The sequence below is a fragment of the Cetorhinus maximus genome, chromosome 9, assembly GCF_964194155.1.
Source record: "Cetorhinus maximus chromosome 9, sCetMax3.hap1.1, whole genome shotgun sequence".
In the NCBI taxonomy this organism is placed as follows: domain Eukaryota; kingdom Metazoa; phylum Chordata; class Chondrichthyes; order Lamniformes; family Cetorhinidae; genus Cetorhinus; species Cetorhinus maximus.
In genome coordinates this window covers 39827225-39854799 of record NC_135887.1, presented here as the reverse complement: position 1 = coordinate 39854799, position 27575 = coordinate 39827225, and the positions used below count along the sequence as shown (strand labels likewise).

At 47.0% G+C, this 27575-nt stretch overlaps 1 protein-coding gene across 1 annotated transcript; it reads left to right on the top strand.

Moving 5' to 3' along the window:
- Positions 1-737: 737 nt before the first annotated feature.
- LOC144684194 (C-signal-like) lies at positions 738-16420 on the top strand. The gene is made up of 4 exons (XM_078547842.1): positions 738-919; positions 2640-2801; positions 12516-12626; positions 16043-16420. Exons 1-4 carry the CDS (start codon positions 869-871, stop codon positions 16154-16156), a joined length of 438 nt encoding a protein of 145 aa, XP_078403968.1. The 5' UTR covers positions 738-868; the 3' UTR covers positions 16157-16420.
- The last annotated feature ends 11155 nt before the right edge of the window (positions 16421-27575 follow it).

Sequence of the window (27575 nt, the reverse complement as noted above, 5' to 3'; positions counted from 1 at the left end):
GCTAGATGGTGAAGAACCCCATGTCTCTTTGGGCTGTTACAGAACTAAACCAGATAGTGGAACACCTCACCCATAGTGCATATTTCCATTTTTCAACATTTAAAATGTTTAAACGTTGGAAAATGAAGCATCCTCATGGGAGGAATCATATCAGACCTGGAGGTGTTGAGTGGAGTTTTGCATGGATGAGTGTCAGACTGGGGGAAGTGTCAGATTGGGAGAATTGCAGAGTCCTACAGAGTAGTTGACCTCCTGTTATTTTTAATCTATATTAATGAGATTGTGATTGAAACCAGTTATAAATTGATCAAACTTACAGATAATTCTAAAATAGTGAGAGTAGTGGAGGTAAAAGATGCAACGAGACTTCTAAGTGGTGTAGGTAAATGGAAAATGAAATTTCGCTTTGAAAAAATGTGGAATATTACAGATCAGTAGACAAATATGGAATGTAAATGTGTAATGAATGGGACTGAGTTAACACGTGGAGTTTTGGAAAGAGGCCAAGGTGTGACCCTAGGTTCACTTTCAATCATCTTCAATGTGGAGAAGCATTTTAAATAGGGAATAGAATCATTTCTATTGCCTCATTCATATCATCTCAGGGAACTGCAGCAGGACTCCAGGTAGGGGCTGATCAACACCTTATTCAGCAATAAAATAACTGCTGGATCTGTCGTCTGTCCACTTGCCATTGTAATCCCTCCAGGATCTTATTATTCCTTTTTAAGATGTTACAGATTCAGCCAGCATCCAAAAAGCGGTGGAGGCAGTGCAAGCAAGCCTTGGCACAACTGGGCTCAACTTACTCATCAACAATGTTGGAATAAACTCTTATACAACTCTAGAAACCCTCACTGCTGAGGACATGATGGCGGTTTACCAAACAAATGTGGTTGGCCCGTTATTGGTGAGCAAGGTAAATGAGTTCTGTGGGCTCGAATGTGTTAATTTGAATAGCATGAATAAGAAGCATATTTAATCTTTTTATTTTTCTCTAGTTTTCTCTTGTCTTCTTTACATATTTGCTCAGTCTTGAACACTGTGAACCCTCCTGTGATACCATTTGAAAGCTGATAGGAGCCCTCTGCACCTTGACCAAGTGGCTGACGTTTATGCTTTAATCTGGGCATCAGAACCAAGCCCAACGCATTGTGTGGAACACAGTGCTTCCTGGGCCTTTAATATCATGGAAATCATGTTAACAAAGGGAACTTTGCTAGAATGAAGATTGGCAGGCCACGGGGAGGTACTGGGGCCGCTATGATGCTGTACCTCAGTGCAAGTCAGCGCTTTCAGGAGAGGAGCTTTGATAATTGGAAATTAGAGAAAAAGTTGGAAAAACTAAACAGTTCCCAGTTAAAAACTCAAAATGTTGTAAACTGTGCAGGTTGCACTGTGGGAAGACCTTCACCACAGGGCAACATGACAAAGACCACCACCACCTTCTCAGGGATTAGCAATAAATGCCAGTCCTGCCAGTGATCATCTTCAGTTCTCTGCCCAAAGGCAAGTCCAACCTATAGCGCTGTAATCTCCACCACAGGCAAGGCAAGAAGACAGTCCTGAATCCACCCCAGCCAGAACAGCATTTCAAACCCCATGCTGTTGGCACTGATCTGATTCACAACTGAGTCATCAGCTCCCCGCCCCCCCAAGGACACCAAGTTGCTGTGGCAACATACACTTTTACATGTGTGTTGTAGCCTGGAGCTATGGATGGTAATGGTACAGGCTCTAATTTCTTTCCATCTGACCAGGAATCTCTTCCACTCTTACTGCCTGCCATTGCCATATGTTGGAAGAATTTACAAGGTGATACTCAACCTGTTTGGCTGTGTTATGAACTGACCTTCCTTGGCCATCAAGTCCTGGAGTGGGACTTGAACCATGAGCTTCTGGCATGGTAGCAAGGACACTACCCCTGCACCACTAGACCTCCCCAGTGATCATAGGGAAGAATAAAATCATTCTTCATTTAACGCAAAACTAATGGCTTTGAACGTTTTTATTATGGGGTAAAAGTATTGAGACATTCCTGGGAAACCCACGCAAATATTGAGACAACAACAGGAATAATGTGCTTGTAAGTCAACGAGTACAGAACTTTGATCTCCTAGGATTCAGGGATTTAAAAACAAATTTAGGGTTGTGCTAGATGAGGTAAATGTTTTAGTAAACCAAACTGGTGAGTGAAACTTGTGCCAGAAATGTTCCATGTGCTGCCTGTGTGCTGAACTCAGTGCTGACCCCCCACTCTACTAATAATCCTATCAGGGATGGTCTCAAGGTTCTTTAACCTCTGCTGATGCCTTTCTGGTACATTGGCTCTGAGGTGTCCACCGGAGTAGTTAACAGACCATTTTGTAATGGGAAAGGACTGGGTCTTGGTGCCTTCAGCATCTGACCATTGAGAAGGGGTCGCTTTAACTGTTGAGGAAAAATTCTTGGGTGGTGTTAGCTTCAGAGAACCAAGTGGACAAAAGGAGATGTTGCCATTCTCAGTACAGACCTCATTGACTGCTGGGCATGTTTCCCTCAGGCAGCAGGCTGGCCATCCCATGCAGTTTGAATCGCCTTTGTTTTCAGTTCAAGTGAGTTTTGTTGCTGATTATTCTGTTTTATATTTTTGTTGTCAGGCTTTTCTACCCAGTCTGAAGAAGGCAGCACAGGCCCTGGATTTGGAAGGGATGAGCTGTAACAAGGCAGCAATTATCAATATCACCTCACTACTGGGATCCATTAAATTGAGTCAGAAGAATTTCAGTCTTGCTCCTATGTATCCGTACCGCCTCAGCAAGGTAGTTAATAGGAATGTAAGAACATAGCAACAGGTCTTAAAAGAAGTGGCTGCAGAGATAGTAGATGCATTGGTTCCTTTATCTCTTAGTCTACATTTACATGTAGATTCTTTTTAACTTTAAGGCTAATCAATTGCTTAGTGAAACCACAACACAAATGCTAGCCACTAAAAATACTAACTAATAAAATTAAAGATGAATTGGTTATAATCTTCCAAAATTCCTTAGATCCTGGAAGGGTCCAGTGGATTGGAAAATAGCTAATCTAACACCTTCAGTCAAGAAAGGAGGGAGACAGAAGGCAGGAAACTATAGGCCAGTTAGCCTAAAACCTGTCGTAGAGAAATTGCTAGGATCCATTATTAAGGTGGCTATAGCAGGATACTTGGAAAATTATAATGTGATCAGGCAGAGTCAACATGGCTTTGTGAAATGGAAATCGTGCTTAACTCATTTATTAGAGTTTTTTTTTGAGGAAGTAACAAGCAAGGTGGATAAAGGGGGGCCTGTAGATGTGGTGTACTTGGATTTCCAAAAGGCATTTGATAAGATGCCACATCAAAGGTTACTGCACAAGATAACAGATGATGATGTAGGGGGAAACATATTAGCATGGATAAAGGATTGGTTAGCTAACAGGAAGCAGAGAATGAGGATAAATGGGTCTTTTTTGGGCTAGCAAGCTGTAACTAATGGACTGCCTCAGGAATCAGTGCTGAGCCCTCAACTATTTAAAATCTACATCAAGGTTTGGATGAAGGGACCATATGTTTGGTAGCTAAATTTGCTGATGACAGCAAGATAGATACGAAAATAAGTTGTCAAGAGGAGGTAGAGAATCTGCAAAGGGATTCAGACGGGTTAAATGAGTGGGCAAAAATTTGGCAGATGGAGTATCATGTGGAAAATGTGAACTTGTCCTCTTTGGCAGGAAGAATAGAAAAGCAGTATATAATTTAAATGCAGAGAGATTGCAGAACTCGGTGGTAGAGAGAAGGATCTTGGTGTACTGGTACATGAATCACAAAGTTTATATGCAGGTACAGCAAGTGATTAGGAAGGCAAATGGAAGGTGGTGTTTAATGCAATATGAAAGTAGGAAAGGTTTACTGCCTATAGGGCATTGGTGAGACCACATCTGGAATACTGTATATAGTTTTGGTCTCCTTATTTGAAGAAAGATATAAGCCGGAATCTTCTGTTCTAGAGCCTAAGTTTGTGGAAGTGAGAGTGATTTCAGGGAGGTGAGGGGGTGTTTTGTCTGTTTCTGTGACTGTCCCTACCATGGATCCTTCAGCTAGCCGACTATTACCCTGGACCTGCCGCCCCACTGCATCCTACTTCCCCCACTCACTGTGTCTGTTTCCTCCACTCCTCAGTTCAACCCCCAGGACCCCACCATAGACAGCACTGACTCCACCCTCATCCCACTCCCACCATCCCTGCCTGGAAAACCCTTCCCCCTACTAACCACCGGACCCCCAGACCCAACAAACAAGGCCTTTCCCTCTATCCCACATCCCTACACCTTCGTATCCCCTCGATGTCTCCCTCCCTACCCCGGATAGTCTGTCTTCCTTCTCTGGACAGTGTCCCTCCCTGCCCCGACAGTCTGTCTTCCTTCCCCGGCCAGCCTCTCACCCTTCCTCCCTTAGCCTGCCTCCTGTTATGCAGCCTCCACTCTGCCCTTCCATCTTAGCCTATCTCCCATGTCCAGCCTCTGCTGCACCCTTCCACACTGGCCTCACGGCACCCATTCTCAGTCCAGAGGCTGACATTTGTGCACGGTCCCCAAAAAGGACAAAGGAGCGTCTACTCAGTTCAAAGATATGGAAGCAGTCAGGTGCACACCTCTTGTATACGGTCGTAAATGTGAATGTTCTCATTTCTGACTGGACGGGAACTTAATTTGGAGGGAGAACATAATGCTGGCGAGCTGGTCTTTTACTGAGCATGCATGACTTGCTATTGCATGCAAAAGGGCTTCCTGACATTGTTCGTCAGGAAGCTCAACCCACCTTTAAAGCCCTGAAAACATAATTGTAAACGTTCAGCCTGCCACTGGGAAGCTGATTTTTGACCTCACTCCAAATTAAGTTCCCCCGTCCGCCAAGCTCCCCGGGAGATTCCGACGTAATTGCATTAGAAGCAGGACAGAGAAGGTTCATTCGACTCATTCCTGGGATGAAGAGCATCTCCTGTGAAGAAAGGTTGAACAAGTTGGGCTTATACCCATTGGAGTTTAGAAGAATGAGAGGTGATCTTATTGAAACATATGAGATCCTGAGGGGACTTGATAGGGTGGATACCAGGGGCAGGATTTTCCCCTTGTTGGGCGGGCGCAGTGGGCGGGCCTGAGAGCAACCGTGAAACCAACTGCCGCCCAATTAAGGCCCACCCAGCGTAAAAGGCAGCTCTGCTGGTAAGGACTAAGTGGGGATGGGGGCCTGGCGGCCACCGGGTTCAATGGCGACCCGGCGGCTGGTTTAAAAATGGCCCAGGCAGCCCCAGAAAGGCTGCCGTGGAAGGACGTCTGTCTGCCATTGTGAAGATGAACTCGAGCGTGGCAGCAAACGCCAGGCAGGAGGACAGGTCGGGTGGGCACTCAGCCCTTCGCTTTTCTGATGAGTGCCTCGCCATCCTCCTGGAGGAGGTGGCTGCCAGGAGGGACACCCTTGTCCTCAGAGGTGGGAGGAGGAGGCCACTGCATCTCACTGAGAGGGCACGGAGGAGGTGGCAGCTCTGGTGAACAGCATAACATGGTGCAGTGCACATGGGTGCAGTGTCGGCAGCGTTTCAATGACCTGCTGCGCTCAGGAAGGGTGAGGACCGCATTGGCATGGATCAGTGTGCAGAAATGTTAAGGTGTGGCCATCGTCCCACCACCCCCCACCCCCGACCTCCGTGGACCTCAGGGGTGCTAGAATCTGAGTGCCAACCGTCAGTGACACCAGAGCTGGCCAAATGGGTGAGTCCTGGATGCTTGGACTGAGTGCCTTGCAGCTCAAGGGCCACGACTTGGATGTGCCCTGTGAAGTGTTCCTCAGCTGGGGTTGGCCAGGCTGCAATGGCGCTGCAGGTAGAGAGTGGACTAATCAATGCTCCTCTATCCTTTCAGGAGAAGAAGAGCCATAACCAAGCCGAGAGGGCACGTACAGGCTGAGGGCTGCCCAACTTGCTGCTGTTTGCCTGGTTCGAGCAAAATGCCCTGGAGCTGGCGAGCTGGCACGCTCCCCGTGCAACCGGGGCGGGGGTGCCAGTTGAAGGTAAGAAGATCGAAGGCAGTGCACAGAGGTGAGACTTTCGGACTGTGCAACTATTCTAGTATAGCCTCCTCATTGATGGAAGCCTCAAACCTGGAGTCCCCATTGATCATTGAAAGACGATGGCATCATGATGCAGATCTCCATTGTCTCACCAGGGTGCCTGGCATGCACAGTGACAGTGTGATGACTTTAATGACATGTCCTTCTCCCTTTTATGTTCGCCAGCAGGCGTCTGATCTGCAGACCCTGAAGGGTCACCCCGACACCGGAGGACCACCGGGCGTCATTTTCACCTGTGTCACACCTGCTCTCTGAAGCAGGCACCAGTGGAGATAGCAGCACCTCGGTGGGCATTAGGCTAGTATCTTGGCGCACATTGGTGAGGGCACTTCACAGTCCCTTGAGGTGCAGGCGGAGGCAGAGGGTGCCCAGGGTGCCGGCAGTTGGAGGACTGCTGGGGAACAGGATGATGCTCAGTCTAAGGCAGATGATGAGCCTCTGGAGTCGTCCATTAGGCAGCAGATGCTGGATGTCCAGTGAGATGTGCGGGAGGATCTGGCGGAGATCCATGAGGGTCTGCGTGCCATGGCCTCCATGATGGAGGAGTCTGTGTGGAGCATGAGAACTGCATTGACCCTCATGGGCGAGCACACTGCCTCCTCCATTGACAGAGTGGCGACTCACATGGAGAGGCAGCTCCAGGAACAGAATCAGGGGTTCCTGGGGTTGTGCTCAGACCTGCAAACCTCACACAGGCAATGACCTCAGGTGGTCAGTGTCAGTGTGGGAGATGGATGAGGCACCCAGCATCCCCATGAGGTGCCCATCCATCAGTGGTGTGCAGAGAGGCCCACAGCAACCTCATGGAGCACGAGCTGCCTGCCGTCTCTGTAGCTCCTTTCAGGGCGCTCTGGATGATGCCAGCAGCTCCTCCACCCTTCTGCCAGTGACCATGGCATCTGATGAGGTTGCGAGGACTGGGGAGATGCCAGCCGTGCCACTGGCCGCTCCCTCCCACGTGGGGCCAGCACAGGTTCCACTGGCCAGAGGACACCCCCCAAGGTCGTCAAGGCCAACAAAACAGCAGAGTCAGCAGCTGTCTCCAATGCCAGTGCCAGCGAGGGGGGAGCATCTAGACATAGCACTTGCAAACGTAAGTTAAAGGCACCATGAGCACAAGAAGACAGGTCACAGGTGATTTTCCATTCATTTATGTTCACTTTATCTATACTGTTCTGGGAATGAAGACCAGAGAAGTTTATGTGAATAGTTTGGAATTGTCAAAATGAGATAAATTTTGTTTTTGTCATCATGACGGGAGCATGCTTCACCTTTTTATTTTATTGGTGCAGGGTATGCCAGTATATAATGCTGGACGTACGCGATTTTGAACTTTAGTGCACCGGCACTGAGTGTTCTTTTGTGTTCAAATGAAAGGGACCTTTCAGACATACGGGATGGAGGAGGCAGCCGTGGCGTTCATTTGAAGCTGATCTAGCTGAAGGAGTGTTGGATCAAGGCGTCCCTGGTGCCCGTGCCTCAATGAAGGATCCAGAAGCCTGCCTCCATGCCCTCAGCATTCTCCTCACCATGCTCATCCTCGGACTCCCTACTGGATTCATCCTCTGTGGCCTGTGGAGCTGCGTCAAGATCCTCTTCTTCCAGTGGGTCACCCCATGCCAGTGTCAGATTGTGGAGAGCGCAGCATGCACCATGATCAGTGACACCCGCTCGGGACGGGGGCGGTGGTGGAGTGGGGGGGTTATTGTAGTGCTCCCCCTGAACAGTCCAGGCATTAGAAGCACATCTTGAGAAGACCTATGGTCCTCTCTACCATCCCCCGCCTTTTGTGGAGGTATGACTCCTATTGTAACGCTTCTCTGCCTCTGTTCTTGGATGGCGGAGAGGCGTCATGAGCCACCTGTTCAACGGATAGCCTTTGTCACTCAGCAGCCATCCATCCAGCCGGGCTGGAGCACTGAAGAGTCTCGGCACCTGGGAATGTCTCAGGATTTACCCATCATGGGATCTGCCAGGGTACCTTGCACAGACTTGCAGAATCTGCATTCTGTGGTCATACACTATCAGCACGTTCATGGAGTGGAATCCCTTCCTGTTGACGAAGGCACCTGGCTGACCCGCTGGCGCCTTGATGGCCACATGTGTGTAGTCGCTGGCACCCTGGATGCGGGAGAACCCAGCAATCACTGCAAAGCCTCTGGCTCACTCAGCCTGGCTGGCTTCGTCCGTATGGTAAAGACTAAAAGTCAGTACCTGCTTGAACAGAGCTTCTGTCACCAGCTTGATGCAACCGTGGACAGCTGATTGGGAGACACCACAAAGATTCCCCATTAAGCCCTGGAAAGAGCCGGAGGCATAGATTGAGGGACACTGTGATGAGCCGCTGGCATGGGGTGTCCACCCACACAGTCGGACCTGATCTCAGGACCAATCATCTGGCAAATGGAGTTCACAGTCTCTCTTAAGAGGCGGAGCCTCCTTCTGCATTGCACTTCGGACATATTGAGGTAGCTGCAACGCCGCTTGTAAACCCTGGCAGCAGGATAGTGGTGTCTTCTGCAGCCCCTTCCACCTTGGGGCGCAAGGCCAGCAAGTAGTCCTTGTGCCTGTGCTCTCTCCTCCCACACTCCCTCCCCTGGAAGCTGCACTGGGACACCTGGCCTCCTCTCCCTTCTGCCTCTCTTCCTCCTCAGACGAGGTGCCACCAGCGGAGACCACAGTCCACATTACCAGGATAAAAGAAGGCTGTCTGGTACCTGGAAGGGTCCACACGGTCTCAACCCCTCGGGGGCCTGGCAGACAGCAATGAGTCCTGAAATGAGGTCTAGCTAAGAAAGAAGAAATAAGAAATGCTAAGAATGAAGCCCCGAACAGAGATGAAGCTGCCAAGTTACAATAAGCAACCAGATGCATACTATTTTCAAAACTGCTCACCACTCAGACTGGCAATGCTGCTGACCCTTTTTATCCTGCCCTTGGATGAGGTTTGTGAAAATGTCAGCTGGCTGCCTGCCTGTTTTGCCCGTGACACAAGCAGAAAATCGCACGGACGAGGTAAAATCGCAGTCAATTGGACTGTTAAGGGCCTTAAGTGGCCTGTTAATTAATGGCGGGCACCGCTTCGGCACCCGGGCGCACATGCCCGCTGAGCGAAATATTGCATGAGTGCGCGATGACGTCGGGACGCTCACCCGACTTCATCGCGCACTATTCCACTCCCATTTGGGTCAGGTGTGCGCCCGCTCGCAGGATGAAAAATTCTGCCCCAGGAGGATGTTTCCACTTGTGGGGGAGACTAGAATAGGGGGCAAAGTTTAAGAATAAGAGGTCTCCCTTTTAAGATGGAGATGAGATTTTTTTTTTTCTCAGAGGGTCATGAGTTTGCCAAATCGTCTTCCCCAGAGAGCAGTGGAGGCTGGGTCATTGAATTTATTCAAGGCAGAGTTAGACAGATTTTTGATAGACACGGGAGTCAAAGATTATGGGGCCGGGCGGGGTGGGGGTTGCATACAGGAATGTGGAATTGAGACCACAGCCAGATCAGGCATGATCTGAATGGCGGAACAGGTTCTGAGGGCCTATTCCTGCTCCTAAGTCCTATGTTCCTCAACAATCGTTCACCACTACACTGTTTCCTGTCACCCAGCCAACTTTGTATTTATGATGCCACTGTCCTTTTTATCCCATGGGCTTCAGCTTTGCTGACAAGCCTGATATGTGGCACTTTATCAAACACACTTTGAAAGTCTATGTACACCACATCAACTACATTACCCTCATCAGCCTTCTCTGTGATTTCATCAAAAAACTCAATCAAATTAGTTAAACATGATTTGCCTTAACAAATCTGTGATTGCTTCCCTCAATTAATCCACATTTGCCCAAGTCATTGTTCATTTTATCCCAAATTATCATTTCTAAAAACTTTCCCATCGTGAAAGTTAAACCGACTAGACTGAAATTGCTGGGTTTATCCTTGCACCCTTTTTTGAACAATAGTGTGACATTTTCTATTTTCCAGTCCTCTGACATCACCCCTGTACCTAAGGAGGATTGGAAGATAATAGTCAGTGCCTTTGCGATTTCCATCCCTCCTTCCCACAGTATCCTCAGGTGCCTCCCATTGGACCTGGTGATGTATCAACTATAAATACAGCCAGACTTTCTAATGCTTTCTCTTCATCAATATTTAGCCTATCCAGTTTCTCAAATACCCCCTCTTTCACTAAGACTTTGGAACCGCATTCTTCCTTGGTAAAGACAGATGCAAAGTACTCATTTAGTCCTGAGCCATGCCCCTTGCTTCATTGCATAAATTCCCTTTTTGGTCCTTAATCAGTCCTACTCTTATTTATACGCCAGTAGAAGACTCTTGGATTCCCTTTTATGTTAGCCGCTAGTCTCTTCTCGTACTCTCTCTTAGCTGCTCTTATTTCCTTTTCCACTTTCCCTCTGAACTTTCTATAGTCATCCTCGTTTTCACTTGTATTATCCACCCGACATCTGTCACATGCACCCTTTCTCTGCTTCATCTTATTCTCTATTTCTCGTCATCCAGGGAGCTCTGGCTTTTTGTCTTACCTTTCCCCCTCATGGGAATGCACTTTGACTGTACCTGAATTTTCTTCTCTTTAAAGGCATCCTTTAAAGGTTCAATTGCAGTTACGGTTTTGCCAATCTCTGAATCCAATTTACCTGGGCCAGATCTGTTCCCACCCCATTCACCATCTTTCCTGAACATCTTATATCAGGAACATCCTATATCAGGAACCTAGCCATGCCATATTTTGACCCAGGTCTCCATTATTGCCACTGCGTTATATTCCCACGTGGGAGTTCACAAAGTTAAAACAAACATCTTGTGAAAGACCTGACACAGAGGATCTTCTGCAAAGTTCAGGTGAAGCCCTAATTCACGTTCACAGATACAGATACTTGATGCACAAATGGAAAATTAAAAACTCTCCAATGCTCAACAATGGTCAGCCAGAACAGGCCATGGAATATATTCATTCTTTAATTCATTCACAGGATGTGAGTGCTGCTAGCAAGGCAGCATTTATTTTGCCGATCCCTAGTTGTCTTTGAGAAGTTGGTGGTGAGCCACCTTCTTGATGATAAGTGGCTTGCTAGGCCATTTCAGAGTCAACTAAGTTGCTGTGGTTCTGGAGTCACATGTAGGCCAGACTGGGTAGACAATAGATTTCCTTTCCTTAGGGACTTAGTGAGCCAGATAGATTTTTTACAACAATCCTGTAGTTACATGGTTACAATAACTGGTACTGACTTTTTATTCTAGATTTAATTATTTCCTTGAATTTAAATTTCCCAGCTGTCTTGGTGGGATTTGAACTCATATCTTTCATAGTCAGACCTCTGTATTAATGGTCGAGTAACATAACCATGATGCTACTGTTCCCTTAATGAAGACTCAATACCCAATTCACAGATGTGAAGGAGGTATTACAGTGATACATTCCACTACTCCTGATGCAATTATCCGGATTAAATACCTGAATGTAAAGTTATAGTAGTTACTCTACACCAGCTGTAAGAGAGAAGAATCTATTTAGTGATTTTGGCAGAGATGAGTACTGATGAAGACATCAGAGAGATCTCCCCTGCTCTTGTTCACAATAGTGCCATTGAATTTTTTATGTATACTTGGGAAGAGAGACAGGGCCTCGTTTTATCTGAAAGACAGCACCTCCAACTATGCAACACATCCTCAGCACTGCACTGAGGTATCAAGATTACTGCCTCTGTACCATTATTGGCCCTTAACAGTGCTCTCCAATTGCAAGTTGTTGTGGGCAAATCTTCCAATCGTTCTCTCCACATATTCAGGAATTCCTGAGCTACCTTGCAATTTGGCCTATGACATCCTTGGTAGGCCCCAGCAGAACTTCTGACGGTAAAGAGTTGGTGTGTGCTCTACTGACTGTCCAACAAAAGCCCCAAAACTTTAGAAGACAAAGATAATTGATCTCAAATGAAATTTATTACCTTTCAAAGAGATGTAATGGCTTGGGGCCAAAAACTTAACAATTTTTCCTTAAATTCCCTTCTAAAGGGCAGGTTGGGGTAAGCACTGCTGAAATGCAGACACCTTGTGGCCTCTTGCAATTATTCAGATGACTCGATGCCTGGGATTTTGAATGGACTCTGCATCTTAAAGTCTGGATGACCTGGGGTTCCATTTCATTTCAACCCCTGCCAAGTCAGTGGGTCTCCCAGAATCTCTGACCCATTTGTGTTTTAGCAAAGAAAAGACGCTTAACATATCTTTTTGAAAGAGCTTTGATGTGTTTGAGTACTTATACCAGCTTCCACAGCCATGTGTTCACACTCTTTTCATACTGTTTACTCTGAATCTATCTAACATGGATTAGAATATATTTGATATTTTCCTTCGTTTCATTTCTAGGCTGCTTTAAACATGGCGAGTATGTGTCTTTCAGAGGACCTGAAGCAATATCAGATCCTTTGTACTGCCATCCATCCTGGCTGGGTTCAAACAGACATGGGAGGAATGAAGGTAAGTAGAGCTGAAATGGACCCCAAGCCTAGAGTCACAGTTTACTCCTGTTGACTGTGCATCCCAGGGTTATCGTCCCACCCCAACTTTGTCCGTCCTCTTACTGAATGCAAGTGCTGGTTGCCCTCCAGGTATACTTCATGCCTGAACCCAGCATATTATCTAAGTAAGTGTAAAAGAATTGCTTCCATTTCTATAGTTCAATTTCTGAAGTTCAACAACTTCAGACCATGAACTTTCTCCTTCATCCTCACCCCTTTTTTATCCCCTTTTTTCAATATTCATTTTTATTTTTTTATTTTAATTTTGTATCCACTTATTTATATTTATTTTAATTTTTATTCATTGTTTTATCCCCACCTTTTATCCTATTTCCGATCTTTTTTCCCACCACCGTCCCCTCCCCCCACCTCTCCCCCACAAGGGCCATCTGTCACTTGATCATGTTCTTTCCAGACTACTTACCCTTGTCCTGTTATTATCACATTCTGATTTCTTATCTTAATGCTGCCATCAGCTCCCCTTTTAGCCAGCACCACTACCATTAACACCCCTTTGTCCTTTTGTTCATGACATCTTTGTCAATCTCTCCTTTGCTCTCACCTGTTGCTGGCCTATTACCCAGCTTCACCTGCTCCACCCCCCTTAAACAGTATAAATTTCATCACATTTTTACTTCTCTTTAACTCTGAAGAAGAGGCATACGTACTCGAAACGTTAACTTTGTTTTTCTCTCCACAGATGCTGTTAGACCTGCTGAGTTTTTCCAGCATTTTCTGGTTTTGTTCCATTTCTATAGCATGTTTCATGACCTCAGGGCATTCCAAAAGTGCTCTCCAGCCAAATAAGTAGGAACATATGAACAGGAGTCGGCCATTCAGACACTGAAGCCTGTCCCATTATTCTATGAGACCATGGCTGATCTGTATCTTAACTCCATTTAATCACCTTGATTTTGTAACTCTTAATACCCTCCATTAATAAAAATCGATTGATTAGTTTTGATATTTTGATAAATATTTTTCAAATTTTGGGTAGACCCAGATGGGCAGTGGGAGGACTAGGACTTATTTTGAAATCGCTGCACCAGTGCTCGCAGGTAGCTCGCTCACCTCGGGAGCCTGGAATTCCAACAGCTCTAATGCTAAGCCTGAAATTTTGTCCTCGGTGGGAGTGGGGGAGGGGTGGGCGGGGAGGCAACCATGTCAAGGTTTCTGACAGGCCAGTAGAGAGCCAGACGTCTTGGCGCTGCCAGGAGGAAGGTTCTCATTGGTTAAACTACTCAAAGCCTAGTGCCAATGGTGGATAGATTGGAGAAACTGGCTGTCCTCTTTTAAGAAGAGGCAGTTGAGAGGGGATTTTATAGAGGTCTTCAAAATCATGAGGGGTCTGGGTAGTTTAGCCAGAGAGAAACTATTCACATTGGTGGAAGGGTCTAGAACCAGAGTTAATAGACTTAAGCTGATTGGCAAAAGAACCAAAAGAAGCCTGAGATAAAACTTTTTTTATACAAGTGGTTAGGATCTGGAGTGTGCTGCCAGAGATTGTGGTGGAGGCAGATTCAACTGTGGCTTTCAAAAGGGAAATAGGTAAGTACATGAAGGGAAAAGATTGCAGGGGAAAGGGTAGATGAATGGTACTAGCTGGATTGTTCTTGCAGAGCAGTGATGGATATGATGAGTCAAATGGTCTCCATCTGTGCTGTAACCATTTTGTGACTCTATGACCCCAAATTCCCCAATCACAAAAGCTGCTTCCAGCCATCTCTATAATATCACTCATCTCCGCCTCTGCCTCAGATCATCCTTTTTTGTAGATGTCACTTCCAAACTTGAATATTGGCTATCCTTCCTGACCTGCAGTGGCTCCCAATCATCCAACACCACCAATTTAAAATGTTCATCCTTGTTCTGAAGTTCATTCATGGTCTTCCCCCTCCCTATCTCTGTAACCTCTTCCAGTCCAACACTGCGCCCTCCCAACTCAGTACTCTCTGTTGTTTTCTCTCTCTCTTTGCCCCACCAGTGCTTTCAGTCACCTAGGCCCCATGCTTTGGAATTCTATCTGCCTCTACAGCTCCCCTCTGCTCTGAGTGGAAGGATCCATTTTGTAAATGACTGTCAGTATGTTTAGGAGGGGCCCTGTGGGTTTCCTTTAGTTTCACCTCTTCTCCCTCTGAATGTCCAACTTTCCCACTAAATCTGTCACTACATGTGCTCTGAGAGAGTCCAAGTACAACCCTTACCACACATCACCACACAGGTTCCAGTACTGTCTCTGAGTTGTTCATGGGTCTAGTTAAACAGAATTAGTTACTACCTATCTAATTATCATCCTCATTAGAATATCCCTTTCACCTTAACAAGTTTTCTGTGTGTGGGTCGTGCTTACTTTTTTATCTTTTCTGTTCTGAGGGCAAGGATGATATTACTGTGGAGTTCAGTTCTCCAGCTACACAAATACATAGGCTCCATAAACATAGACATATTCATACAAAGGCAGATATAATTCAGTATATAAAAATGCATATATATATATATATATATACATACAGATCCACATATACACAGACATGTATACAAGCATGTACACCCTAAATCAGTTGACTCTAATTTCAGACCAATAATGGCATAAAGTTTAATGTCCATCCAAGGCAGGGGCGTGGGGATTGATGGTGTTGGTGGATGCTGATGACAGGGTGTGGGGGGAGGTGAGCTGGCCCTGGGCTGTATCACTTCTGCTTATTCTTCCATTGTCCTGGTTAATATTCCTGTGTCAGCCAATATTGCTAAAAACAGATTAACTGGACATTCATCTCATTATGATTTACAACAGCAGCTACTGACGGGCATTTATATAGTATATTTAACTTGGTAAGATGTCACAAGGGGCTTCACAGGGGTGTTATGAAACAACTAAGCCACATAAGTTGATGTCAGGGCAGATGACCAAAAGCTTGGACAAACAGGTAAGTTCTAATTGATCGTCTTAAAGGAGGAAAGCGAGGTAGAGAGGCAGAGATGATTAGGGAGGTAATTCCAAAGCTTAGAACCTAGGCAGCTAAAGGTGCAGCCACCAAAGGTGGAGAGATTAAGTAATTCATTGTACGTAAAGGCACTTTTAGACATTTCTGTGAGGTGCGTGAGGGTGCAGTGTATAGTTAAGTCGGTTCATCGCTCTCCATAATGTGACATTGCTCCTTTTAGTTAGTGTGTTTGTGTTGCTGGCTGTGCTCTGCTGGACTGGTTCTGGCTTTAAGACATGGTTGGTGTAAAGATCCCAGCACTCTGACATATGTTTGGCATGTACGAGCCACAGACACCAACTTCTGTGACATGCCAATCTTTTGGGTGCATTATATTTGGATAATCCAGTCCTGGTTGAGTTTAGTTTTATTTACTTTCCTTGTTTTTCAGGCTCCATTGCCAGTTGCTGACAGTGTCGGCAGTATGCTGAAAGTGTTTGCCAGCCTGTCGCAGTGTGACACTGGAAAATTCCTGGATAGGGAGGGAAAGGAAGTTGACTGGTGATGATTCACGGCCTGGTTAGAGGGCCTTTTGTCATCTGTTCTCATGGCTGTATGGCTCTGAGGCAGAGCCAAGGGCAACACCACTTCACTTATAGACTCTGGAGTACACTGCACATGATTTCATTTCTAACATCGCCTCTGCAGCAAGATCCCAGTAAGAGTGAGAGATCCTTGGTGCCTGGCTCCACAAAGTGAAATGGTTTCCATTTATCTTGGTCTGAGTTCTAAAGAGCAACATATTGGAATGATTAAAAGCAGAAATGTCATGCCTTTGTGTGTAAATTATTGTCTTGCTACTTGTGAACTATATACTATCTATATATAATGTGTGTCTGTTTGTGTGGAGTTTTTTCTGTTGTCTTTGTTGAACATGAACTGAGTGTTCAAAATGTCAGCGAATCTGTGAACTCTGGTGCCAGCCATACGAGCGACATGTGCCGCTCAGCGGAGCTGGTTTGAGTGATCAGCGCCTCAATGCTGGGTATTTTGGCTTGGAAGGGGATGCTGCCATTGGATTGCCTTTCTTTCCACCAGATTTGGAGTATCTTGTGAAGGCAGTGCTAGTGATACTTCTCCAGTGCTTTGAGGTGTCTGCTGTAGGCTTTCCAAGTCTCCAAAGCATGTAGGAGCGTGAGGATCACTGCTGCCTGCTAAACCCTGACCTTAGTCATCCACCGCACAACACCTAGTCAAAATGCTCAATTATTTTAAAACTAATGTTCATGAGAAAACAATATCACAAACTGACCATTTTTTATTTGGATCTCCATGCTGGATCCTCAGAGCACATATCTTCAAAATTAAATACATACCATTATAAATTAATTTAAATGCCATAATCCTGGGAAGAATTGATTATATTTGATTCAATGTCACCCATTAAATGTTTCAACCGCTTCTATGCATGTTTCTCCAGAGTCTGCTTCTCCTTCTAGAGCTTCAGGCAGCTTCTGCTCTGACCCCAGAGCAATTGAAGTTCCTATTATAAATTTTCTGAGTGTGTATGCGCGCAAGCTTGTTTGGTGTGCCTATGCTTGTGTGTGTGCGCCTGTGGCCTCTGTGTGTATACCCCATGTGCATATGCCCATGTGAGTGTATCTGGGTGCATTCGTGTGCATGTACTCATGTGAGTGAGTGTTGGTATGCATGTGCATGCGTGAATGCATGTGAGTGTACGTGTGTGTGTGTGTGTGTGTATGGGGAGTGTATGGGTGTTGGAATGTATGTGGGGGTGGGTGAATGTGTGTGTGAGATGTAACATGGAAATTGTTTTCATCTTGTTCTTGTGAAATTACGATCCCAAGAGTGCATCAAGTCAACACATGTTACTTGGCAATTGTGTGCAAAATGTAAAAGTTGACGTGTTATTATAATGATATATAATGCACCAATCACTCATAAGGGTTTAGGTAAACAATATGTGGGTTTATTTATTAAGACTAGGCACATGAGAACAGATATACATAGGTATAAAGCTTGAAGACACCAGAACTCTGTGTGTGTGCTCTGCTCAAAGCAAAAGTAAAACTGAGACCAGATCACATGACATACTTCCCTCTAGTCTTGGCATGCTGATATTCCTTAAAGGCATATTACAACACAAGTAACTATGTTGATGGTGAGTTGAAGGGAAAAATACAAAAAGCAAGACTTTTTTCCTAGCTTTTTCACTGTTGAAGCTGTTGGACTAATAAAAAATCACCCCTGGCATTGCTCAACAGCAATAACTTGTATTTATATAGCACCTTTAATGTAAAATGTTCCAAGGTACTTTACAAGGAGTCTTGCGGTCAATCTGAAGATGTTTTCCAAGGGTAAGACTGCCATTCCACATGACACACACACTGTATCTTTCTACTCCTAAGATGTGGTTATGTTTGAAGTAGGTGTCCCATTGACCATCAGTTTTAATTACAGGGTAAACAGCATGAAGTCAATCAGAGTACTATTACAATTCAATGAGGTTGGAAAATATTTCTTCTGTGTTGGGAAAAAGAAGCTTGAAAGGACAAGCTCCCAATTTGCGTTATAAAAATATTTTTGACATTTTGAAGTGTCATCAGAAATGTAGTGATAGTGGTCAAAACATTTAGGTAGCTAGGGAAAGATATAAGTGAAACACTTTGTGATGAGATATTTGTATTGCTGGAAGAACTGATGTTTACGTCACGGCCAAAGGAGAATGCTTATGCATTCAATAGATACCCTTAAGACTGTCAAGCTCAGTAGCTGATCCCAGACAAAGGGATCAGACAAATAGCCTATCCTGCTCCTAATTTGTATGTTCATAGTTGTGATGGCCCCTGTGCTTTAGGGGGAAGAAAAACTATTTTAAGTTGTGATGCTGGTCCCTTTGAGAACTAGGTTTCCCCAAAAGGAGATATCTGGCTTCCAGTAACTGATATTGTGACCATGTTTCCTGGGAGATAAACAATAGAATAGCAAAGGGTCAACAAGTGAGTAGGTTCCTGGGTGTGTAGTTGTGTTCAAGCAGTTTTAGGGTTTAGTTTTTCAGTTTTTGAACAAGCTCAGTGCAGGAAACATATTTTTCACACAGGGGAATCAGTTGAAATTTTGTGTGTTGGCTAAAAGAATTTCAAACTCGTTAACTGCAGAACTAACAGTGATAAAAGCAAAATACTGCGGATGATGGAAATCTGAAATGAAAACAGAAAATGCTGGAAAAACTCAGCAGGTCTGATAGCATCTGTGGAGAGAGAGAGAGACAGAGTCAATGTTTTGAGTCTGTATGACCCTTCTCCTTCACTCCTAACGGTGAGTTGGACTTCTAGGGATAGCCAAGCTGAGGAGAGAGAGTTTTAAATGCAAGACTCCAGAGTAAAATAATCAGTTACAGAACCAGGAGAGTTCTGAGCCAAGGTGACTACACTTAAGATGCTATCTACACCTGTGTTGAATGGGGAGTTTTCAACCGTGGGACAGTTGGAAGAGATTTTGAAGGGACAAACTTGCTGGAAGTAAGTGGAAGGCCCAATAAATCTCAAACTTATACAAATCTTTGAAACAGTACTCAAGCCAAGTGGCTAATCTACCTGTGGTAATCTGAGGTGCAATATACCTTTAAGAGAATGTGAGCAGATTGACCACGTGACTGTATTACCCAATTGCTGTGTAGCATGGGCTGCAATGTTAATCAGTATTTAGAATAGAGCCTGGTTGGATAAGCACACAATGTGTTCGTGCTCTGTTACTTGTGTAAATAAACAGCATGTGTTTCATCTTATATTGATCTCTGCATCTGCAGTATATTGTTTGCCAACTCACCCAACAGTAGATTGGCATACAACTGTGTTAGCGAACAAAATGACCTGACAGAAGGAGCATAAGATGACAGAAGGAACATGGTGAGAAGTGACTGAAGCATTCTGGGAGAAGTCACTGCAGCCACCGCAACTCAGGAGGGAATGGAGGAGAAGGACTCTTGCACTCAACAGGAGGAAGAGCATCCAACAGAGGGTGCTGGTGAGAAGTGACTGAAGCATGGTGCATGTGTACAACCCCTTCGTCCCTGTCGCCGACGTGGTCACCTTCCTCACCAGGTACTTCGATAAGGTGGGGAGCGGCACCGAGATTCGAGACGACTTGGGGATCTGGACAGGCAAACGCCTGTTTAAGGTCACGCTAAAGACCGATGGTAAGGGAGCCATTTTCCACCCTCCCTCCAGTTTCGCTATCGGGGGAAACCGGGGCTACCTGGTCTACGCTGGGCAACCCAAGCATTGTCGCTCATGCGGCAAGGCTGGTCATGTGGCGGCCAACTGCAGCGCCTCCCTCTGCAAGATCTGCAAACAGGAAGGGCACCAGACAAAAGACTGCAAACAGGCCAAGTGCTGCAACCTGTGTGGCGAGGCAAGTCACCTCTACAGGACCTGCCCCAAACACTGCCGTACTTACGCACAGGCAGCCAAAGCCGACCAGGGGGAAGCAGAAGAAATGTTTCGTGTCACTCCAACCACCAAGGCCCCCAGGGAGCTCAACGGGACAAAGGAGGACACAGAGAGAGACAAGGTGGAGAAAGAGATTGAGGCAACAGAGAGCCAATCAACAGCACTACCCCCTGAACCTCCCAGTCCTCAGGACAGCGAATCAATGGAGGAGGAGGCAGCAGTGGAAAAGCAGCAGGGGGAGTGGCGGACGGTGAAGAACAAGAAAAGTAAGAGGGAGCGAAGAAGAAGCAAAGGCGTTTCCCAGAGAAGCTGCAAGAGGCGCCTCCCATCCGACACGGATGACAAGGGCAGCAGCTCTTCGGATGATGAAGTGCCAGAGCGGCACCGACAGAAGAGGCGGCAAAGCTCCAGGGCGTTGGAGGACGAGACACCCGAGCTCCAGAAAATTGGAGACAACAAGGAAACCAGCGCACCCCAACTTTGCCTGCAACCTGAGGAGGCCAGTGCACCACAGCCCCTGGAATCTGGGAGCAGTGAGGCAATCATCGCACCCCAGCTCCAGGAAGCCGGGAACAGCAACACCCCAGAGGGGGTGAGTTTTGGAGAAGCTTCTCCAGCAAAGGTCATCTCAAAACCCGCTCTCTACGTGAACCTCCAGATGCCACTGGAGCAGAACACGGCCAAGGAGATCTACCTCAGCCCATCCAAAGTGAAGGAATTTGAGCTCACTACGGGTATGAAGGAGCAGACTAAAGGTCTGGGACTCTCAGAGACAGTGGGTTTGGTAGGAGAATAAATGCTTTAAAATGGGTTTAAAGATTGTATCCATAAATGTGCGTAGCATTAAATCTACTATGCGATGTGTTGCGACCTTGGACTACCTAGCCAAGGTCAAAGCTGACCTGTTGTTTCTGCAGGAGTGTGCGATACCGCACCTCAGCTCCTACAGGCAATGGTCACGATGGTGGTCCCACGGGCCATCGATCTGGTCGGGCGGAAACGACTCTCGTTCCTCCGGCCTGGGTATTCTGCTGCGGGGAGGCAACTTCACCGTCTCCGAGGTCAAGGAGGTGGTGGGCGGGCGACTCCTCGTAGCAGACGTAATGTACAAGAACGCTCCACTCCGGTTAATTAACGTGTATGGCCCGGCACAAGGGGCTGAGCGGCTGGAGGTTTTTCAGCAGCTCCCACTGCTGCTGGCAACCTCCAGGCCGGTCATTCTGGGCGGGGACTTCAACTGCATCATCGATGCGGCTGGACGATCCGGCAGGGCCGGAAGCAGATTGGACGCTACGTCCAGATCCCTGATGGAAACAGTTAAGGATGCCAAGCTGCACGATGTCTTCAGCAACCCTGCAGACGGAGCGCAGCGTAGATACACCTGGTCGCGGCCAGACGGGTCCATTCGTTCCAGGATAGACTTCCTGTTTGTGTCCCGTGCATTCACAGTCAGATCCACCGAGGTCAAGCCGGTGTTCTTCTCTGACCACTGCCTCCTACTGGCGGACTGCCACTTGGAGAAGGACCTGAGGGTGGGCAGGGGGGCATGGAAGCTAAATGTGCAACTGCTGACCCCAGAGAACATTGAGGAGCTCAAGAGGGATTACAAAGGTTGGAGAACCGTGAAACCCCTCTTTGAGTCCCTGACACACTGGTGGGAAGCGATCAAGGGAAGCATCAAGAGGTTTTTCATCCGCAAAGGCACCCAGAAAGCTAGAAAGGAACAGAGGGAAATGTCCCGACTCCAGAAAAAGATGCAGAATCTGCTCCGGCTGCAGTCGATGGGGGTCGATGTCAAGGAGGAGCTCCAAGAGGTGAAGGGCCAGCAAGCCTCGCTCTTTGCCTCGGAGGCCTCCAAGATCATCTTCCGTTCCAGGGTCCGCTCCGTGGAGCAGGATGGGACGTGCTCACGTTTCTTCTTCCAAAAGGTACACAGAGAGCGCTCTGTGATCAGCAGCCTGAAGGAAGAAGACGGCTCAGTAAAGTCATCACGGTCCGATATTCTGAGGATCAGCAAATCCTTTTATGCCGGACTGTATGACGTGAAGCCCACGGACAGCACGGCCTCCCAGTCTTTGCTGTCCTCTAACACGGAGGTCTTAGATGACTGTACACGGGAGAGTCTGGACAAACCGCTAACTCCTGTCGAACTGACTAAGGCCCTTGAGTCCTTTGAGAAGAATAAAACTCACGGAAGTGGTGGCTTGCCGGCGGAGTTGTATTCAGCTCTGTGGGACTGGATCGGCCCAGACCTGCTAGAAGTGTACGAGAGTCTGCTTCTGGCCGGCAGCATGTCAGAATCCATGAGGAAAGGCATCATCACCCTCATCAACAAGCACAAGGGGAAAAGGGAGGAAATTAGAAATTGGCGATCCATTTCACTGTTGAATGTGGACTATAAGATTCTGTCCAAGGTCATCACCATTTGGGTCAAGTCCGCTCTGGAATTGATGATCCACCCTGACCAGACCTGCACTGTGCCAGGCAGGAAGATCTCTGACAGCCTCGCGCTGCTCAGGGCTACGATTGCCTATGTGCAGGACAGGGGTGTGGACACCTGCCTCATCAGCCTGGATCAGGAGAAGGCCTTTGACAGAATATCGCACACTTACATGGTGGATGTGTTCTCCAAAATGGGGTTTGGGGAGGGAATTCGCAATTGGATCCAACTGCTCTACACTAACATCAGTAGCGCAGTCTCAATCAATGGGTGGGAATCAGATAGCTTTCCGATTAAATCTGGAGTCAGGCAGGGCTGCCCTCTCTCCCCTGTCCTTTTTGTGTGTTGCACAGAACCCTTTGCTGAGTCCATCAGGAAGGATCCGGGCATAAGAGGAGTGACAATCCCAGGCAGTGGAGGCACTCAGGTGAAAGCCTCCCTGTACATGGACGATGTCGCCGTCTTCTGCTCGGATCCACTGTCGGTGCGCAGACTGATCCACATCTGCAACCAGTTCGAACTGGCCTCGGGAGCCAAGGTAAATCGTGGGAAGAGCGAGGCCATGTTCTTTGGGAACTGGGCTGACCAATCCTTTGTCCCCTTCACCGTCAGGGCTGACTGCCTGAAGGTGCTGGGGATATGGTTCGGAGGGACTGGGGCATGCGTTAGAAACTGGAAGGAGCGAGTGTCTATGGTGAAAAGAAAACTGGGCATGTGGGAGCGACATTCCCTCTCCATTGCGGGTAAGAACCTGGTCATCAGGTGTGAGGCACTCTCGCCGTTGCTGTACGTGGCGCAGGTCTGGCCCATTCCACACTCCTGCACGATGGCGATCACCCGAGCCATCTTTCGCTTTATCTGGAGGTCGAAAATGGATCGTGTCCGCAGGGATGCGATGTACAAGCCTCTAGATAAAGGGGGAAAAAACGTGCCCAACATCGCCCTCATACTGATGGCCACCTTTGTATGTGGCTGCATCAAGCTGTGCATAGACCCTCGGTACGCAAATACCAAGTGTCACAATGTGCTGAGGTTCTACCTGTCTCCGGTGTTACGAAGGATGGGTCTGGCCACGGTGCCACTGAACGCTCCAAGTAGTTGGACCGTGCCGTACCACCTGTCCCTGGTGGAAAGATTTATGCAGAGAAACACTTTTGACTGCAAGTCCATCAGGCAGTGGTCGGCATGTAACATCTTAGAGGCTCTGCGGGGAAAGGAGAGGGTGGATCCTGTGGGATGGTTCCCCGAGCAGACTGTCAAAGTCATTTGGCAGAATGCCTCATCGCCAGAACTTTCCAACAAGCACCAAAACGTAGCTTGGCTGGTGGTGAGAAAGGCCCTCCCCGTCAGATCCTTCCAACACGCCAGGAGTCTCATCCCCTCTGCACGTTGCCCTCGAGGTGACTGTGGTGGGGACGAGACCGTTGTTCACCTTGTGGATTGTGCCTTTGCAAAGAAAGTCTGGAGAGAGATGCGGTGGTTTCTGTCGAGGTTTATCCCGAGCAGTTCTGTGACACAGGACTCTGCTCTACGGGCTGTTCCCAGGGGCACACACCGAGACAAACATCAACTGCAGCTGGAGGATCATCAACTCGGTGAAAGACGCTCTTTGGTCTGCCCGAAACTTTTTGGTCTTCCAGCGCAAAGAGTTGTGCCCGACCGAGTGTTGCAGACTGACACATTCCAAAGTCCAGGACTATGTGCTGAGGGATGCACCAAAGCTTGGGGCAGTCGCCACAAAGGCGCAATGGGGAAAGGTTGCTGTCTAAGACCTTTCTGCCACAGTGCACCGAGGGGCTGGGAACTGTTGAGAGCCCCTCGGGCTGTACAGCTCAAAATGAATGTATGCATTGAATACCAATTGTATCATAATTGTATTGAAGCACCTCAGAGTGCAACATGATGTATGTTGATAACTCCAATACCATTGTCTGATTGTCTGCATTGACCATATTGAAATGATTGTAATATTCATTGATTGTATTGATGCACCTTATGATACATATATAAAAGTTGAATCTGATCGTACTTTTGTGATGGTGATTTTGAAATGGTTTGCAATGTTCTTCCAGATATTTTATGAATAAAGTATATTTTTCAGAAAAAAAAAATTCTGGGAGAAGTCACCGCAGCCACCGCAACTCAGGAGGGAATCGAGGAGAAGGACTCTTGCACTCAACAGGAGGAAGAGCATTTAACAGAGGGCGCTGGTGAGAAGTGACTGAAGCATTCTTGGAGAAGTCACCGCAGCCACCGCGACTCAGGAGGGAATCGAGGAGAAGGACTCTTGCACTCAACAGGAGGAAGAGCATCCAACAGAGGGCGCTGGTAAGAAGTGACTGAAGCATTCTGGGAGAAGTCATTGATTGATTGTATTGATGCACCTTGTGATACATGTGTAAAAGTTGGATCTGTTTGTACTTTGGTGATGTTGAGTTTGAAATGGTTTGGAATGTTCTGCTAGATATTTTATGAATAAAGTATATTTTTCAAAAAAAAAATTCTGGGAGAAGTCACCGCAGCCACCGCAACTCAGGAGGGAATCGAGGAGAAGAACTCTTGCACTCAACAGGAGGAAGAGCATCCAACAGAGGGTGCTGGTGAGAAATGACTGAAGAATTCTGGGAGAAGTCACCGCAGACACCGCGACTCAGGAGGGAATTGAGGAGGACCCACTGTCAAAGAACGGAATAGCCCCAAACATTACATTGCTGTAGTGTTTCCACCCCTCCCTCCCTCCTCAAACCTAAAAAAAGAGAGGAAGAGGCAGTGCCTTCAGGAGTGCACCAGACCTGTGAGGGACATACTTCTGAAAGTGGATTTTAAAGAAAAAGCAGCTGATTGGTGAGTAAATCCTAGGAGCAGTTTCGGAGGGAGGAGCACCGGAGCGGTGAGTATAAATCTAGCTTACCTCAGGGATTCGCGGCCTTGTCTTCAGGGAGCAGACTCAGAGGGAGGAACACCGGAGCGGTGACCTCGGGGCACAGAGTAACTGAAGCCAAAACTGAAAAAGTGACATCACAGGAAAGCTGTGACCTGATTGGTTGGTAGGAAATCTGCACCAAATTTGAAAAAAAAACACTGCAAAGCTAATTAATAAATTAATTATCTAAGTCAAGATGGCTGGGCAGGTGATGTGCTGTAGCTGTATGATGTGGGAGCTGGCAGATCCCATTGCAAGCTGCAGTGACCACATCTGCAGCATGTGTTGGTTGCTGGAGAAACTCCAGCTCAGAATTGATGAGCTGGAGTCCGAGCTCCGGATGCTGTGGCACATCCGGGAGGGGGAGAGTTACCTGACGCTTTGTTTCAGGAGGCGGTCACACCCGGTAGATTAAGTACCTCAAGTTTGGTCAGTGGTCATGGTCAGCAGGGTGTGACTGCAAGTGAGGCAGGTAGAGGGATTCTGTGTTCAGGAACAGAGGAGCCTCAGCTCTTGACCTTGTCCAACAGGTACGAGGTACTTGCTCCCTGTGTGGATGAGGAACAGGGCTGTAGGGAGGATGAGCCAGTTGACCACGGCACTGTGGTACAGGAGGCCATTCAAGAGGGGGGAGCAAAAAGACAAGTGGTAGTTGTAGGGGATTCTATAATTAAGGGAATTGATAGCATTCTTTGTAAGCAGGATCGAGAGTCCCGCATGGTATGTTGGCTGCCCGGTGACAGGGTGAGGGACATCTCTGACTGGCTTGAAAGAATATTGGAAAGGGAGGGGGAGGATCCAGTTGTTGTGGTCCACATCGGGACAAATAACATAGGTAAGATTAGGAAAAAGGACCTGTTTGGGGATTATCAGGAACTAGGAACTAAATTAAAGAACAGGTCCTCAAGGGTTATAATCTCTGGATTACTACCTGAGCCAGGTGCAAATTGGCATAGGAACGCGAGAATAAGGGAAGTAAACATGTGGCTAAAGGAGTGGTGCAGGAAAGAGGGGTTCCATTTCGTGGGGCACTGGCATCAGTATTGGAACAGGAGGGATCTATACCTTTGGGACGGTCTCCACCTGAACCGATCTGGGACCAATGTTCTAGCGAAAAGGGTAAATAGGGTGGTCAATAGGACTTTAAACTAGCAAGTGAGGGGGAAGGGAAGGGTAAAATTCCAAGAAGTATGACTAATGGAAAACAAAGCAGCAGGTTAGCGTGTGGGGGGGTGGATTCAACTTCATGGAAAATTATGAAAAAACTGAAAAGAGAGGAGAGCCCAGGAGAGGCTTTTAAAGTCTCCAGAACACAAAAAAGGAAAGAGTGTTTGGAAAGGGCTAGGGATCTAACTTCAAGCACATCAGATAGAGGGACGACAATGAGAAAGGGGACGGGAAATACAGGACTGAAGGTGTTGTATCTGAATGCACGCAGTATATGAAATAAGGTAAATGAGCTTGTGGCACAGATTGAAATTGGCAGGTATGATGTGGTGGGCATCAAGGAGACATGGCTGCAAGGGGATCAGAACTGGGAACTAAATATCCAAGGATATACATCCTATCGAAAAGATAGACAGGTTGGCAGAGGGGGTGGGGTTACTTTGTTAGTAAGAAATGAAATTAAATCGATAGCAAGAAATGACGTAGGGTCAGATGATATAGAATCTGTGTGGGTAGAGTTAAGGAACCGCAAAGGTAAAAAAACCATAATGGGAGTTATGTACAGGCCTCCGAACAGTAGTCAGGATGTGGGGCACAAGATACACCAGGAGATAGAAAAGGTATGTAAGAAAGGCAAGGTTACAGTGATCATGGGGGATTTCAATATGCAGGTAGGCTGGGAAAATCAGGTTGATAGTGGATCCAAAGAAAAGGAATTTGTGGAATGTCTACGAGATGGCTTTTTGGAGCAGCTTGTGGTGGAGCCCACTAGGGAACAGGCAATTCTAGATTTAGTGATGTGTAATGAGGCAGATTTGATAAGGGAGCTTAAGGTGAAGGAACCCTTAGGAGGAAGTGACCATAATATGATAGACTTTACCCTGCAATTTGAGAGGAAAAAGCTGGAATCAGATGTAACGGTATTACAGTTGAATAAAGGCAACTACAGAGGCATGAGGGAGGAGCTGGCCAGAATTGACTG